The 18,416-nt window shown below is 39.3% G+C and overlaps 1 protein-coding gene across 2 annotated transcripts in view; it reads left to right on the forward strand.

Moving 5' to 3' along the window:
- Positions 1 to 11,509, forward strand: part of PLAGL1 (PLAG1 like zinc finger 1) — a 44,715-nt gene extending 33,206 nt beyond the window's left edge. For both annotated transcript variants that reach the window (XM_032185702.1, XM_032185703.1), the window contains 6 exons: positions 105 to 260; positions 1,347 to 1,459; positions 3,020 to 3,169; positions 6,618 to 6,737; positions 8,800 to 9,296; positions 9,668 to 11,509. In XM_032185702.1, coding sequence (XP_032041593.1) covers positions 105 to 260; positions 1,347 to 1,459; positions 3,020 to 3,169; positions 6,618 to 6,737; positions 8,800 to 9,296; positions 9,668 to 10,937 — 2,306 coding nt within the window. In that variant the 3' untranslated portion in view covers positions 10,938 to 11,509. The remainder of the gene's footprint in view (positions 1 to 104; positions 261 to 1,346; positions 1,460 to 3,019; positions 3,170 to 6,617; positions 6,738 to 8,799; positions 9,297 to 9,667) is intronic.
- Positions 11,510 to 18,416: the final 6,907 nt, after the last annotated feature.

Consider the following 18,416-nt stretch of genomic DNA (forward strand, 5'->3'; position numbering starts at 1 on the left):
AAAAGATAATTTAAGCTGTGTTTTCAGGTGAGAAAATTAGAAGAGACAAAATTGGAGAGTAGCACAGCATTTTAAATAATGTGTTCTCTTTTCTGGATTTTTAGGGTGTGAGGATTGCGGTAAGAGCCTTATAGGAGAATGCAAACTCCATGGACCACTCATCAAGGCTAAAGACAGGGTTATTCCTAGCCGAGCCCGTCTTACCCTACCTCATTACCTTACTTTGCGAGTGTTGGAGCTGCGAGCTGGAAACCAGCAGAGTAAGTATTGTTGCTCTTTTCCCCACATTTGGGAAAGAGGAGGCCACTGGCTGTACTAACACTTGCTTGTTTTCATGAGTAACTTAATTGGGTATTGACTGTGTGAAGCTGATGTTACCAAAGCTCACACTCAGCTACTGTTTTTTATGACTGATTGCTAGTAACCTCAATGCATAGACTGATGTCAGGACATTAGCCAGAGCTGGTGTGACATTGAACTGTGAGCAATCAGTTGGTTCTCATGAGGTGATATGCGTCTAATGAATGTTGAATTTGTATCTAATGGTAACAGCCATGTACTATATTACCTATCTGTTTTTTCCCCAAGCATGCAAAACAGGAAAGAGTATTCAATAAAAGGCCAGAAACAAAATGGTAAATAGCATCCCTCATCCACCACCCACCCCCTACAGACTCAAAAGAACACAAGGTGCTAATGTACCTTTTACAGCATCTTCTGTTCACATTGTTGAAGGACAGTTGTTTGTTTTCTTTAGATGGCAGGACAGCTCAAATGCCCACATTTGAGCAAGGGAACTACATGCTCAAATCTTGCACAGATACCTGTGTAACATAGTTTTGTGTAGATAACATTTCATAAAGAGAACGGCAAGATTCCTGTTGTGTTGCTTCATTGGTATTAAATTAGAATGGGCAAGATGGATAATTTTGAGTTTTTATAGATCCTCTCCTCTCATACTGGGAGATGACAGCCTGGTCAATTATACCAAGAAGTACAGCACTATGATAACATCAGCTTGTACATTGAAGAGTATCAGCACATTTGAGCATTGCATGTTAATGTTTTGTCATGCGTTTTATGTACTTTTGCAAATTGTATTCAGTGTAAGTCCCATTTTTAAAAAGCCTCTTTAAAGACTGGGATCCTTTTCAGACTCTTAGCCTTTGAATGATTTACCTGGTTTATTAGTTTAGAAGAAAAACTAATATGTTCAGCACTATTGTGTGTCTCCATTTTCATAGTTGTAATTACACAAGAAATAGCTCATTACACCTGTATTAATATTAGACTGGTCTTGTTTGTTTATTTATTTGTTTGTTTGTTTGTTTGTTTTTCATTCACAGTCCTCGGAGTATTTGCGAAGAAAGTAATACAGAAGAGAACACAGTTTGGTCCTTATGTTGGTCAACTGTCTACAAAACTGACCCGCTATGATGAGAGTAGGCTAGTCCTGCAGGTAAAAGCCCTATGACTTAAAGACACATATGTACTTCATGTTAACATTTCGTATTCATTTTAACCGGGCAACTTGCCTTCTAATCTATTTAATTAATCGTACTTCTGATCTCCATGTATGAAGTTAAATCATATTACTAGATTGCACAGCATAGCCTTTCACCCTCCAAGAGAGGCTGGCAGCAGCTGTCCCACGACATGCTGTATGTCTTCCTTTGAACTTCCTCAGAAGCTTGGGACTGGAAAACAGTCTGCTGTGGAGGAAGGCATAGATGCAGATACTCCTGTCATTTCATTTGAGAATGAAAGCAATAGTTTCAGTAATTGCTGTAGATTTCATTTTTGCATGAAATTCATGTGAGTGGTCTGCCAGGAAAGGAATACTATTTTGCTGTAGGATTTTCCTTGCACGTTGATACCAGTTCTTCTCCATAACTAAATTTCTTCCATCCTTACATGATGCTGTAATTCTTACAAATGCAGAAAAGGTACATCTCTAGTGAGTTCGTGAGCATGGATGAGCTAATCTCACCCAGTTCCTTCCTCTCCACCAAGCCATTGTAAACCACACCCTATGCTCTATCAGTCGGCCCAGTTTGCTTTAAAGTGTACTCTGATAAGCACAGCTCTGACTGATGAAAGAGCTGTTTCTTCACAAAAAGAGACTGCAGTCCCAGATTTTCTACATGACAGCAGTAGCTGCCTTGGCATTTCTCTAGCAGCATTTTGTATGCAATCAAACCAGGACCTGACCATCAGGAAGGTATTTTCATTGGAAACGTGACAAAGTTAGGTAAAGTAGTTCCCAGAATCAATGGAAATGAAACTTGTTTTGCAATTAATTATTAGCATAGTTACAGATTAGAACAGATACATGCAGCGCTGACATCTGTGTTGCAGCTTCAACTGTCCATGTTCCAGAGAGTGTGAAAAAGCAACTGTCTTGTATGAAAAGGTCGGAAGCATTTGCCTTGTAGAGGCATTCTCTTGCAAAGGAAAGGAGGAATGAAGTAAAGCAAAAAGAAGGATCTTTCTGGCACAATTGTTCATTTGTATTTATTTTTACATTGTTAAGGAGAAAATGAGATGACTGTTAAAAAGTCATTATATTGTATGTTGCCTCTTTGGACTTATTACACAAGCTGCATGATTGTTCAATGCAAAACACAGCATTAATGCATCACTAAAGTTTGAGATTATCAAGTACTCAGGAAGTACATTAAGGCACAAAGCTTATCTTCCTACCTGCTTGCACTTAGTTCTTATAATACTATCTTTATGTAACATAGAAAAATGAGAAATATAAACTGGAAATACATACAAAGGCCTACAGCTATTGTAGTGGTTGGGCGCCTCAGAAGGTACTCATTCTTCACTTTCTTTTGCACATGGTGTTCTCTGAAAGTGATCTATTTCAAAACAACCATGATTTCAGCAAATGTATCTCTGAGAGAAGGTAAATAACTAGTAGCTCTGACTCCAAGTTAAAGAAAATTAATATTTCTCTGTACAGGACTGGGTTTTATCCTGTTCTTTCTCCCATCCTCCACCTTAATTTCAGGTGTTGAAAGATGGAGGGAAGTACTTTCTGGACACTCCCAATGAAGACTGTGGAAACTGGATGATGTTTGTCCGGCTAGCCCGGAACCAAGAAGAACAGACCCTTGTGGCTTATCAGCACTGTGGAGAAGTCTACTTCACGACTGTTAAGGTACTTAAACCCATATTGCTTCACCTGTCACTCACATGGCAGTTCACCAACAAAGATTCTGAAAGACCAACCCTTTTACAGATGAAAGATTTATTATATTCAACTGGAGCTTTACGACATACCACCCTTTATGTCACTTAATCCATAGTAAAGCAAGCAATCTATGGGGTTTTCCAGTAAAAGGCAATGTGTACATACTGTTGTGGGCAGTGAAGAAACTGAGCAGAGAAATAAAGAAATACCATTTGTGGTGGAGGTGTTTAAATATAAATGCTGTAAAGTCTTACCAGTCTTCAGTTCCTAGTCGGCACATGGAGAGATTATCTAGCAGTGTTATATTCGACAGTACTTTTTCTAGGAAAGCACACACACACTTCTGTCCTTTATCACATTGTCCTGTATTACAATGTGTTTTTGGACACATTGTACGTTCTGATCACATTACCAGGTGCTCAGAAACAGGATACTAAATAGCCTCTTTAAGTATGATTTTCCAGACATTATTTTTATTTTTATTTTTATTTTTATTTTTATTTTTATTTTTATTTTTATTTTTATTTTTATTTTTATTTTTATTTTTATTTAAATCAGAACTTGAACTTTTAATCAGAACAGAATTTCTAATCAAAGCTTTTTTTTTTTTGCCTTTTTTTTTTTTTTTTAAATCAGAACTCTTTCGTTTAGGAAACTGAAGTCTGTATTTTGAACGTTCCTTAATTTCCTCTTTTATATTCTAAGTAAATACCTGTGTAGTATAGTGAGGAACATAAAAGTAAGTATAGGATACTAGTCAAAAGAGGTTACTGTGGGAATATTTATCACACAGTGATGGTGTGAGAGTAAGTAATGGTGATAACACTTCAAAGTCTTTTATAACAGTGTTAGGTATATTTGCCTTTTGATGAATAATAAAGCAATTAAAAAATCAATGTAAAGCAGTATATACCAATCTGTGACAATGTTTAGGCTGTGCTTCAAATTATGATACAGTCAATACCTTTTCAGATTTATGATGTGATTTTAGATGCACGCTGTACATGTAAAACTGATAGGATTAATAATACTGTATTTGAAAAGCATGCACAGCTGCTTTTCTAAGAAACTGTAGTTACAAATTGATAACGTAAAGTTTCTGTTTCAATTTAAATACTGTGTTGAAACAGCTCACTGCTGTTTTCTACAGTACTGCTCATTGGCATTAATGGAGAGTTGCATCCTATATATTAAAATGAAAAGTATTTTAGGATGAGCAATGTGTTTTGGAACCCTTACTATGCATCATGGGGAGTTACTCTCCTTTTCTCACTCCTAAATCCCAGTACCATTCATGGTGCCATCACATCCTGCAGACAGTGTCCAGGTCAGTAAGGTGATGGCCTTTTGCTACACTTAGGCACACCCTGCTGGTCACATTGTGAGGCTGCCTTAGGGCTGGTTATGAAGATATTTTCTCAAGATATTTTGAATATATTCTGTTAAGTTGGGAGTAGAAGTATCGGCTCCTCTCTCCACTTTTTTTTACAGAGATATCAGTTTAGAATAAAGGTAGAAAAATTTCAGTAACATGAAACTACAGCACAAAAGCACACAGGTATGTATACGTCTAAGTGGCCTACTGACAGCACTGTTGGTGTACTTGCTGATCTAATGACTGCAGTCCCTAGAAATGAGTGGTTTTTAAAAGCAATGAATTAATTATGAGGAAGTAAAAATAATCCAGGCTTGCTGCCTGTTTGATCACAGGAGAATCTCCTGTGGGTGCTGTCATAGGTTTCTGTTATTACCACAGGTGAAACTGTGTAAATGATATCCCGTAGAAGATTAGGACACTAGAGGTTCAAAACTGAGATTAGGGCTTTCACCTTACTTGATTATTTCTCACACTCATGCCCTTGCTTCCCCTACAAAGTCACATTTGCTCGGTCTCAACTTCCCATGGGGGAGATCGCTGCTGGTCCAGGAGGGTCAGGCAGGAAGTCCTGGCGGTACCGTGCTGTGCAGCCATTTTGTGGTGTCACAGCCCCAGACATGTGTCTCTGTGGATCTCCCCCATTTCCAAGTTTCTCTTCCTGATGGCTTAGTTGTCTCCATCTAAAAAGACTATGCAGGAGCTCAATGCGTGATTGGCCTCCTAATTGGTGGTTCTGCTTCACGTCCTTCATTAATTGGAAGATTCACCACAGACCACTTCAGTTTAGACTAGGTGTTATTAGAACATACAGCCAACCCATAATGGCTGTAGTTAATAAGTAGGCTTGTTCCTGGGAGTTCAAAAGTTCAGTTTCGGACATTATGCGCACAATTATCTGTCACCGTTTAGTGTTCACAGCCTGTTATCTTTTACCTGCCATGCTTATGCCATACTGATGTTATATAACAAGTGCACTTCAAGACGTCACATTATGTGAAATAAGGCTTGGCTGCTGTCCTTCCAGGCTAGTTTGTTCTTTTCAGTGGCACAAGTTTAGTTTAGCTCAAAATAAAACTACAAGTACAATGCAGATTGGCTGTACACCTATTACAATGTTGTGTGATTGCTTTTTTGTTTGTTTGATTGGTTGGTTTAGTTTTGATGATAGATGAATAAAACAGTGTACAGGGCCAGGAAGTCATAAAGCCTTTCTCCTTTGCATCTAAGTACATAATGGATTTTTAGCCAGTGAGTATAACCATTCACCTTTCTTTTTTCTGCTTGCTGTATAATTGGCTGAAAGCATTTGTAAGAGGAGGTCATAGTCCAGTCCCAAGAAGATCTGTGCAGGCATGACTGGATGGGAGACTGCAGAGTATGGGCTCCCTTAGTCCTGCGTAGGAAGGCTTCAGCGAAATAAGAGCAGAGGTACAATTAGCACGTGCGTAGCAAGCCTGGCCTATTAGAGCCAGCAAGTGTGAAGAACTTCCTTAGCTGTCTTGCCAGAAATGTGCAAGTTTGACTTGCAGTTCACATATTAATTCTGCACCCATGCTCAGTAAGTGTGACACATCCAGGAGGCATCCAAGCTATTGTGCATTCACTCTACATTTTTCTTTTGCCTGTACCCGACAGTTAAGTGTTATGTCCAGGGGGCTTCAAGATATCAAGGAACAGGCATGGCATATTGCTTAGAAAGACTGCTGGATGTCTGGACATCCCAGACAAATACTTCTCTCTGAGCAACAGTCATGAGGCTGAGGCACCCTTACTTCTACTTCTCCCCGTAAAATCTCTGTACATACTCATATCTGCTTTTAGAAACTGTGAAAGTGTCAAACCCCAGTGGATAGTAATGCTCACAAAGCATTTGACTCTTGTAACTAAGTTATCGATAATTTAAACAGATTCAATTGATGCAGCTTGGGTAATGATAACAAATTGTACCTTCTCCTCCCCCCAGTCTTCACTACAGTGTTATTTTTTAGTAGAAAAATTCACACAAGTAAATGTGAACTATTTGTTTTCCATTCACAGCCAATTGAACCCCACACAGAATTGAAAGTATGGTATGCTGCCGATTATGCCAAATTTATGGAAGCTTCTGCAGTCTTCATTAAAGAAGAAACTGATGTCTGTCCTTTGCCTCCAGTAGCAGTAAGTACCTCTAATCTGCATTCAAGCCATTGACAGACATAGTAAATTACAGCTTACTTACATGCTCAGTCTGATTATGAAACTCTGGTGATGTTAGAGCAAGTCATAGAATAGGTGGCTAACACAAAGCCAAGAGAAATTTTAAGCAAACGGCTATGCGTGGAAAGGCTGCTCATCATCTCCTGTGTTTGTTATCCAGTGGAGCCATTAGAAGTATCCAGAAGTAGTGATTCCAGTGGGATGTGTTGGAAAGACTTAAGTTTTTTAGGTAACCAAGCTGTCCAGCCTCAGACTTCTCTCACCAGTTCCCTTTTGTTACACTGTGATTGGTTGGACAGATAATGTATTGGTTATTTCAGTCTTTCCTGGGTTAAAAAACTCTTTTAATCCCAATACCTTTCCCTTTGGATGATAGTAAGAAATCCTAAACTGATGCAAAAGGTACCTAAGTATTGAAAATGTGACTGTGAATATTGATAAGTAAACTAGAAGGAAATGCTAAACAGGGAGTATGATTGAACGAGGAATTCAGAGGTGCTCCATGGAGGAAAAGTAACCCCATTGATTCATAGGAGCATAGAATAGAATCACAGAAACATTAAGGTTGGAAAAGACCTCCTAGATCATCTGGTCCAACCATCACCCTACCACCAATGTCACCCACTAAACCATGTCCTTAAGCACCACGTCCAACCTTTCCTTAAACACCCCCAGGGACCACCTCCCTGGGCAGCCTGTTCCAGTGCCTGACTGCTCTTTCTGAGAAGAAACCTCTCTTAAATTCCAACCTAAACCTTCCCTGGCACAACTTGAGGACATTCCCTTTAGTCCTATAGCTAGTTATCTGCAAGAAGAGGTTGACCCTCAGCTCCTACACTTTCCTTTCAGGCAGTTGTAGAGAGCAATGAGGTCTCCCCTGAGCCTCCTCTTCTCCAGACTAAACACCCCCAGTTCCCTCAGCCGCTTCTCAGAGGACTTGTGCTCCAGGATGTACTTGCATTGAATTCACTTGCATTGAAGGTTTTATACGGTCTGCAAAGAAGGACTGGGAGGGCCATAGCATAAGACAGAAATGAGAGAGAAAGGCTCTGTCTGTGAACAAAGACAGAGTGGGCATAACGTTACCATATTCTCTAAAGCAAGCTAACCCAAGAGCAAGGGAAAGCAAAGACGCTTTATAAGAAGCATGAGTGAAATACAGAGACAGCTAAGGAAGTACACAGTTGTGTATTGTTTCAAAGTCTATTTCATCAGTGACTGTTGGTTTTATAGCTTTTTACAATTGTTTTTAATTTGAATTTTTAAAATGTCTATATTCAAAGTAAATTCAAGCGAATCCAGTAGAGCTCTTATTTCTACAGAAATAATAATTCCAAATAATACATTGCATAAAATAAATTTTTAAAAAGTTGTTTTAATGCCTTTAAGCTAGGATAGGTTTGATATCCCCAATGCTGTAACTTACTGAGTTTAAGAAAGTCTAATGCCAAATGTCAAGCTGAGTGAAGAAATCTCTCCTTGGGGCATTGACAATTGCTTTCTGGTAAAGGGGCAAGCAGCATGGAGTCAGCCCAAAACATAGAGAAAACGTGTGTGGCTAAACTACATTTGTGTGCAGAAACCCATCCAATTAGACAGGTCCCAGCTCTGGGATTTTTGTTTGGTTGCAATAGCAGATAAATTATGTCAGTCCAAGGTTAAAGTACAATTCTCAATTGCTTTTATAAGTAATTCCATAATAGGAACAAATAGACTTTGAAATTCAGTACACAGAGATGAACAAATGTGAAGGACTCAGTACTACTGCAGTAAATGCTAAACAAAAATGTGAAAATCAGTATTCAGCCAACCATTTTCTTTTTTTTTTTTTTTTTTATAGTTGCTAGACTCCTAGAGAGCATCCATTTCCAGCTGAACAGCTGTGTGGTAGTAAAATCAAGTAAATATCACTAAGGACAACAGGTCTTAGGAAAGCCCAGGAGAAGATGTAGTGTCAGTGAGAAGAATATGACCTTTCCTTAGAATGGCTAATAAGAAAGACCTGCTTCTGTTCTCATTGCAGAAAGAGCCTGTAGACCCTTGGATATGCTCCAGTTGTAGAAGCGCTTTTGCAACTTTTGCTCTGCTGGAATCTCACCAGTGCATCAATAAAGACCGAGTCCTTACCACAAGGTTCAGACCACCAAATAAATTGGGACCTGTAAAAGCAAAAAGCAAACTTAAAGGGAAACTGAGAGGATCGGCATTAGGCAAAAGCATCACTCAGTGCTATGGGACCATTTCTTGTTCCTCTGCTGCAAAGCTTAGCTGTGCCAGCTCAGGAAGCACTTGTGATGCTCTTGTGAGGTTTATACCTAAATGGAGAAATGGCCGGTCTTCACTGTTGAAGGGAAAAGAAGTGAAGCAGCCAGACAGTTACTCTTGCCGACTTTGTGGGAAGATATTTGATTCCATTGAAAAGCTCACAGTCCACACTTACGCGCACAAAGGGGAGCGCCCCTACAAGTGTCCACAGCACGGATGCACAAAAGCCTTCATTTCCAAATATAAACTGCTCAGGTACAGCTCTGAAGGCAATCCTTTTCTTGTGGGTGTGTGTGGGAAAAACAAGGACATCTTTTGTCTCTTGAGTGTCTTAGTGGCAGTTAATCTCAGAGTTCCAGTTTTCATATTCCTGCGTAGGAAGAATTGGTGAAAAGTAGTCTCTCTCAATTGCAGTTGCTACTCAGATTATGCTGAGCAATTTGAACTTTCTCTGTGCTTTATGATTAACACAACTTAAAAAAAAAAAAAAAAAAGCTAGGCTTTTTACTAATAATTCAAGAACTTGTGAAAATGCCTTTCTTCTTTCTATTTTTGAGTCTTGAGCTGCACTGTGTACTAGAACAAATGTAAATGCTGATAACACTTTTTTTGTGTGTGTGTCTTAGGCACTCAGCCACTCATTCTCCACAGAAATCTCACCAGTGTGGCTACTGTGAAAAGACCTTTCATAGAAAAGACCATCTAAAGAATCACCTTCAGACTCATGACCCTAACAAGATGGCCTTCAAGTGTGAAGAGTGTGGCAAGAAGTACAACACCAAGCTAGGTTATAAGAGACACTTGGCTCTTCATGCAGCCACCAGTGGGGACCTTACCTGCAGGGTGTGTGCCCAGGAGTTTGGTGGTACTGAAGTTTTGTTGGAACACCTTAAAAGTCATGCAGGGAAACCAACTGGCAATACTAAGGAAAAGAAACATAAATGTGACCACTGTGAGCGTCACTTCTATACCCGGAAAGATGTGCGACGGCACATGGTGGTTCACACGGGTTGCAAAGACTTTCTATGCCAGTTTTGTGCCCAAAGGTTTGGGCGGAAGGACCACTTGACTCGCCATACTAGGAAGACTCATCCACAAGAACTGCTGAAGAGCAGGTTGCAGAATGGTGACTCAGTAGGTCTCCTTGACCAACTTTTCCCATTCAGACTGAAGGAAGACACCAGCATACCATCCCCTTTTCCTGAAAGAGTCTCTGCGCAGAATGGAATTTTGAATAGTCCAGAACCAGAGGAATACAACTGTTCACATCTTCATCCCCAGCCAAGCTTACAAACTGCTCTTCCTCTTGAACCTTCTCCTCATTTGCAAAGGATGGGCTGTGCAGACAGCCTCGCAGCTGTCCATCCCACACCGTGCTCAACAGCCATTCCTGCCAACCTGAACCTTCATCAGTCTAATAAATATGACCTTAGTTCTACCTCATTTGCAGCAGGATCCCTCAAAAATCTTCCAATCAGAGTGGATGTTAAAGGTTACAATGTCCATCTTCTAGAGGACCTGCCATTACCAGAACCTCAGTCTCTCCACAAAATCAGTCTGGAAGAAGCTTCCTCAGGGCCTGTAGGTGATACTCACAAGTACGCAGTGCACAAGGAGACAGAGACAGCAGCTGAAACTACCAGCATGCCTTTCATGGATCTCACTCATGTGATGAGTTTCTGGCAACTCCCACCAGGTGACAACCAGAACACTACTGGGGACATCACAATGGCATTTGGTCCAGAGGAGCCATCACATAGGCTGAATGGCCAGCAGCAAGGTCTACAGCTAGCAACTGGTGGCATGGCCATAAACCAGCTGCATCATTTTCCTCGCTCCTTTCCATCCACTACAAATTCTGTAACGTTGCCTCATTTTCATCATGCCTTCAAATAACTATGCTTTAAAAAAAAAAAAAAAAAAAGACTGGTTTACTTAAATCTGTTAGGAGAAGGTTTTGTTTGTTTGTTTGTTTTCATTTTGTTTTAAGAAAAACTGTCCCAAATGTTTTTTAAAGCATGTTATGATCACGGTAGTTCAATTCAGAATGTTAATAAACAAGAAGCTCTATTTTTCATACTACTATTAGTTTTTAGCATATGACAATAGTAGGACTAACATATTTCCCTCAACATCCTCTGTATTTTTGTTTCTTACCTTTCAAACAAACAGCTGAATAAATATCTTCAATAATAGCAAAGCATCATAACAGGCACAATGAAACTTTGGCTGCCGCAGTAGGAGAAATAGGTTTAGGGTGAATGGGAAGAAGGGGGAAATCACAGAAAAATAATTTTAATGAGCCAAGAATCACAATAAGTGTATACACATGGAAACCTTAATATGAACAAGTTATCGGTGTGATATAGATTTCTGTTAAGCACTTAATTACTGAATTTTAGGAATCTTTAATTTAAATCCAAATAATTCCAAGAATAAATCTTATCTCCTTGTTTCAGTCTTTTAAAATGAAGAAAATTACTGCTGTGATTATGTTTAACTAGATTTCTTTTTTTTTTTTTTTTTCCTGAAGCACACTAGCACACTTCAGCTGTGTGTATCTCCTGCATTATTCCAGTGGCTCGAAGTAACTACCACTGCTGCATGAATGTGCCAGAGCAGCTGTCTTGTATGGGTGTGCTTTTCAGAATGGGAAGTGAAATTTCTCAAAGGTTAGAGCAAACATTAATTTTCACTTAGAACATGATCATCTAGCAAGATACAGGAACCTGGGTCTCACGCTAGCAAAGCACTTAAGCATTTGCTTATATTTAAGCATGTGTAATCCCATCAGGTCAACAGCTTGCCTGATTTAACACTCAATAAAAAATAATGCTTCCTACCTAAGGGGCCTTTATTCACCTTTTGTTATTTTTTTTTTTAAAAAGGCTTTTGTTTAGCATGGGAAATTATTCTTAATCATAGCCATCAGACATGGACGCCTTGACAGAAAGCCAACCCTGGCAAGGCAGCCTGCCTCCATCCAAGCTTAATCTCCGTTGAGTCAGGGGTAGGTCCCTATGCAGAAGGCTTGTGGTAGTTACCTCAGGCTGTGCCCTGGTCACAGCCACAGGTTGTGGCTATGCCTCAAAACCATCGTATGAAGTTAGTGGGTATGGTAATGGTCAAAGCCATCTTACTCATGTTTGTTTTGCTCATTAGTATTTGGGCAGTTAGAGCTGGGTGTTCAGCCTGTGTTTCTTCCAAAGCAGGTTCACAGGAACTTCTCTTTGTTTCCTGTGGTAAATTGTCCTTGTATGTTTCCAGTTTCCAGCTGGAACGTGGTGTGACAGTCCCATCACCTGACCAATATGTTAGCAGAAATTGCAAAAAAATCACATCTCCCAGTAGATGACATTAAATAATAAATAGATAAATAAAAAGTCTTCTGAATTTACTTTCTTGCCTGACCCATACTTAAAAAAAAAATAAAAAAATCCCATTTTACTGTATGATGCCATTATTAGTGGATTTTGTCACAGCAGAAACAGATGCAGAATTTCTGAATCTGAATACACAATCTCTTCCATTAAATTAAAAGGTAATTAATTGTACCTAATGATCATTACAGATAAACCATGAAACAAGTTTGTTCTCGTTGCCCCCATTAATCACAGAAATATTTCCAGATAAGTTCTAATAAATATTTTTTAAATGATTGCTATTTTGCTGTTAAAGAACTATGACAGATATTAATATTTTTACAAGTTTATGATTATTTGGATTATGGAAAGGTGGTATTACTGCAGTTTGTGCAAGAATATGTTCTTCAGATCCATTTTTATTTCAAATGTTTTTGGCATAGAACAAAACAAAAGGAATTTTAAGATCATTTGAATTATGAGAATAGCAGTAGAAAAAGTGGGTAGCTGCACATTCATGTCCAGCTAGGAGTTATTTAAATTGCAAGTGTCAGAATAGTGAAGAAGTTTAAAACATGCACAATTTACAACTCATCTCATAATTTTATCCAGACTTGGAAAGGTGCGTTTATATTCATTTACTGCATTGTTTGCCTTGTTCATGCAAATTGTACTCAGTTGCCTTTGTTCAAACATGTACTTGTGAAAAAAAAAAAAAAACACATTCGTGTAGCACTGTCTGATCATGTTATTAGTAGACAATTTGTCCTTTTCGTTTGTGCTTCTATAAGAGGTGTAACTAATTATGAAAATAAGTGTCTTTGAATTAAAAAATGATGTTAAGAAGGAACCATTACACAAACATTAAGCTAGCCTGACACCCACGCTCTGTGAGCTGCTCGACTGCAATCAGGAACCAGAGCACTGGGCTGCCAAGAGATGCGTTGGTCCCTGGTCACAAGCTGTTCTGAAACATGCAAAGTTATGTTAATGAGAGGCGTTTATCATATGTAACTATGGGTTAAAGACCGAGTCTCAGTTAAGCAAAACGAAAAAAAGAACCCTTGTAATATTAAAACTCTTTAAAAGCGCACTATAATGGGGTCTACAAGTAAAACACAGAAGCAGACCTTAAATAGGTGATCCTGTTGGTTTAGCTCTTCAGTCTATTCAATTTTTTTTCCTAGATTCTCGACGCTGTAACTAAGGGAAGTGCTCAGCAGTATTCTGTATACAGCATATGGTAGAAATACCCTAGTGTGCAGCAAATTAAAGGACCTATTTTTGCCTGCAGTTTAGCTGTTACCACTTCGTTATAAGTTTTTATTTATCCATTACAAAATTGTGTCTGCATTAGAATGTGGCTTATTCTAGGCTGACATGAAAAATGCATGTAGCCAAATTGCAGGTCAAATATATCTGTATTTAATTTTGCACAATTGTGGCTTTGGGTACATATATCCTATGCATACATCTCTTCCTTAAACCAAGATAATTGTCTTTCAAAAGTATCCTAGCACCATCACATATCTACTTCAGAAAAGATTATTCTATTCAGGCTCCATTCATTAAAAACCATGGTCTGATCACATTAAGCCATCTCAGCATAAACACTCAATGACAGTACCCTAATATAATGGTGTTACCGTGTTTTTGCCATACCACTATCTGTGTTCTTGATATCATTAGGTCTTGTATCCCTAATATCCCTATTGCTGTAACCACAAGCACAATTCCTAGAGGCCAAACAGAGAACTATAACAGTTCAGTGGTCATCTCGTGTTTGACCACAGTCAGTGCCACATACTCCACACACAGACGTGCTGCAAGTTGTGCTCATGCTGAGCTCTGCAAGAGTTTTGTGGCTGACGTCAACGTAAGCAGGAGCAGATTCCTGTACTCCAAGGCACAGAGTGTAGCACCTTTGATGCCCCATCCCTGGAAGTGTTCAAGGCCAGGCTGGATGGGGCTCTGGGCAACCTGGTGTGGTGGGAGTTGTCCCTGCCCATGGCAGGAGGGTTGGAATTAGATGGTCTTTAAGGTCCCTTCCAACCCAAATCATTCTGTGATTCTACTATCTTGGTTTTATTTCTCTCCTGGAAAAACATTACCTTCCTTTAAGAAATGAGCTCTTAAAAGCACCACATTCTGTGCACACTTTTGGAAGAAAAAGGTTGGGAAAATATTTGGCTCTGTAGATAACTGACCTGCAGAACAGGAAGACCTGGTCCAGGTCAGGCAATGACCTTCTGTAACATCTATGGTTATCTTATCTCACATTGTAATAAAAATGAAAATAGTTTATATATCTATCTGAACACTGCTTGGAAATCTGTAGAAATAGTGTGATCTGTGGCAGCTAAACAACAGAATTACTACAATCAAATCCTGAAAAATTGAAATCTTGGTAAATATTTGCTCTCACAAAAAGAAAAAAAAAAAAGTAGTACTCATTTAAACAAGAACATGGAAACATGGAAGCCACATAGACCTGTTGAAATAATGTTAAGGAGCTAACACTATATTATGTGGAACAAAAGAATCGACAACCTCTGTGCACACAACTATTTCCCATCCCATATTAGAAAACATGTTCATTTCTTTTTTTTCTTTGGTTTTATTTATGAATTGTTCCTGTCAGACTCTCCTTTTTCTTAACCAGTGGTTTGCTGTTAATTCTGAAGCATTTTTTTTTTTACAGTCAGTCTGAAATCGCTTCATATATTGATGACTGTGTGATACATTTTCTGCTAGCAGAATTTTTAACTGTTGTTGTTCAATAAAATATTTCTGCCCCTAGAATTCGGTTTTCTGCAAGACATGGGAAAGTGATCTGTGGAATCAACACCAAGAAGTTCTAAACATATACTAAATATACAGGGGGACTAAAAAAAAAAGACATAGAAGCACTGCTTTAATATTCTTGGGCTAACTTCATGCCCGTTGTATATTTCTAAGACAGTCTAGCTATAGGAATTGCACTGATTTCAGTGTCATCCTTTTTATAGTTACCTAATTGCTATTAGCTAGTCTTAGACTAAAGTCTCATATGTTACTGCTGTGTCCAAGTACTTTTCATCTTCATTTGCTCTATAAACATTTAATAGGAAAGAAAAATTCCTTATGGGTTTTAAGTGAAAGCCTTATTGGGAATTGTTGGGCTAAAAAAAAAACAACATACTGCATACTGAAAGTTTATGCAAGGTGGTCTAAGGCTGCTAATAAATGAGGTGGCCAAAAATTAAAGGGTGATGTGATCCACCATATTTCTGGCTTACTACTAATCAATTTCTAATAGCAATTACATTTTTTTTTTTTTTTTTTTTTTTTTTTTTTTTATGGGAGAGTTAGATTTGGTTTTCGGCTGAACATGAAGTGCTTTGAAGCTGATGTACAGCATATGTTCCCATATATAACTTATTTATCATTACCATTTATCCTTTATTGGAAGATTCTATAAATACACAACTTCAAAATGTTCATTTATCTTGTTCAATATATTCAAACCAAAGCTTTAGGAAAAAAAATGCATGACACTGGTTCTTACTACATTTTGTTGAAACTATTGCATGAAATACTGGTAAGATCCATCCCCTTTTAGGTGATTATTTAATTAAATTTTGTCATCAACTGCAGGTAATCTCACAGGATAGCCTAATAACCCTTTTAGCCTAGGAAAAAACAAAGGAGAACAGTGAACTTCAGTTTGCTTTCTTTTTAATCGAAGGTGGCAACCATTTTGTTATTATAGCCGCCTTGCAACGTATTGAGCTTTAGCACTCAAAGTGGAAGAGGAGCTGGAGGATTGCGTTGTTAAGGTCTGTAATGCTTCAGTAGAAGGCCTTAACACATCCTCGGCAAGCAGCCACTCTATCTTCTGTTGTGCATTTGCAGTCTGAAAGCAGCAGCAAGCCATATACTTGTTACTTGTATAGACACATTTAACTCCATTTTACATAAGATAATTAAACCAAAGCAATAATACATAAAAAGGTTTACTTTTAAATATTAATGGTTAATATCTTTCAAGCAAATGTAAGTATTTACTATTTTTTTTAAATGTTTGGCATTTAAGCTTTTAATGGCTACCCTACATTACTTCCTCTAGCAGTCTTCTTGCCCCTTCTCAGATGTTTGCTGCGCCTTCTCCCTCCTCCAAATAATTGCACAAAGGTTAAATTCATAACATTTTTAGGTCAGTGAAATCAACTTTATGAAACCTTTTTTTTTCCATTAGCTTAAATACAGTCCGTGAGAATTAGACAAGTCTAAGAACTGGTTGTTTTTGTCATTGCCTTTCAGATTGAATAGTCCTTAGAGAGATTTGCACTACTCAAAGCCATTGTTTCTCATGTCTGCTTTCTCAGCTAAAAAGCACTCTTGGTTTGCACTGAAATTTAGCTCTTAGTAGCCCAAAGTGCTCTCTAAAGCACCTGGAAAAGCTCAAATTTTATAGAAAACACAGCAGTTTCCAGCAGCCCACAAGATGACTCTTCATTTCCAGGCTGGGGGGAAACTGCCCACATTCATCCCCAGTGTCTCTGGCTGTGACTTCCCACCCACTGCTCCAGGGCTTGGAGCAGCAGCAACTCAGCTCTGTCCCAGACAAGATGGGAAACTCAGAACCAGGTCCCTCCTTCACAACATGCCTGGGAGAACAGGAGTGGGGACATGCTTTCTTCCCAACACTGCATCAGGCAAGTCCACGACCATGGCATCTCTGGTGTGTGTTTTCCATTGCTTGTCCCATCGTGATAGCCCATGCACATAGCAGCTAGCAGCCTGGACAAGTTCTTCTCTGCGTTATTCCATTCCACAGCCTACACAATTTCTAGCAAGAACATCACACCACACAGATGCTGTTTGGATGGGACAGTCACTAATAGCCCTTCAGGAGAGAGAGAAGGGTTTGAACGCTTGGCTAGTAACTGGCACGGGGAGGTAAAAGGTGATGTCTGAGATGTGGAAAGCAGAAAGGAACACCAGAGGGAAAGCAGAAAGGAACACCAGAGGGAAAGCACACAGTGCCAACGGACAGCAAGAGAAAAATATTTCACATTCTCTTTCATCAGTGCCACTAGGAAAAGAGGAGCCTTCTCCCCGAGGCTATCTAGCCAAGAGTGTAAGTGTTCAGTGACTAAACCCTGAGAATGATGGTGGTATCAATAAGCCTCTGTTGGTGGTCTGTGAATCCCTGCATGAATAACCATGAGTTACTGCACTGTCCATATAGACACTCTACATAGATGGGCCCTGCGAAGACTTCAAACTTGAGTTCTTGCAACAGAATGTTCTGTGCGCATTCCTGGTCATCCCACACTCTAACAGGAGTGCCTAGGCACTCCAACAAGCTCATCTCCCAAGCTCAAAATATCTTGCCAGATACAGGGAATCCTTCTTGGCCACATACTCTGCCAAGATCTTGGTTTCTGCTCTGGTGGGGGTGCCAGATGCCGATCATCCGAGCCGTCCCCTTGTACAATGGTACCGCCGCCATCTTAGGCAGGGTCTGTGAGGCCTAATGGCTGATCTGGAGTGGCTCTGCCTGGACCAAGATGGGAACAATTCTGACTGCATGATCTAAAGAGCAGAAGCACCAAACATCATGGTTTGGGAAAGGAAACAGTGAGGAGAAGGAAGAACCTCCACACCATCATCCTGATACCATGATAATTGAAAGAGATACTGGCATCTCCCTCAGACAACAGAAGCACAACAGGAGAGCACAAGACCAGCTAGAGAAGTCTGCATTGTCAAGAAACAAACCCCCTCGAGATGGCTATTAAGGCAAAACATGGTCATTGCCTACTTGAGATGAAGCTGCTCCAAACCAAAGAACATTTCATACCAAAACAATAACTCTCAGCAGCCTACACTGGTGACACGATTTGCTCTGCAAAAGTATTTCAGTGCAACCAACTGCTTTGATTAAGACCAAAAAAAAAAGTTGATAATGTAAACAGTGCACCAGAATATTGTATATACACAAAAGCAAATGAGGTAATACTGTGTT

This window comes from Aythya fuligula, chromosome 3 (assembly GCF_009819795.1).
Source record: "Aythya fuligula isolate bAytFul2 chromosome 3, bAytFul2.pri, whole genome shotgun sequence".
Taxonomy (NCBI): domain Eukaryota; kingdom Metazoa; phylum Chordata; class Aves; order Anseriformes; family Anatidae; genus Aythya; species Aythya fuligula.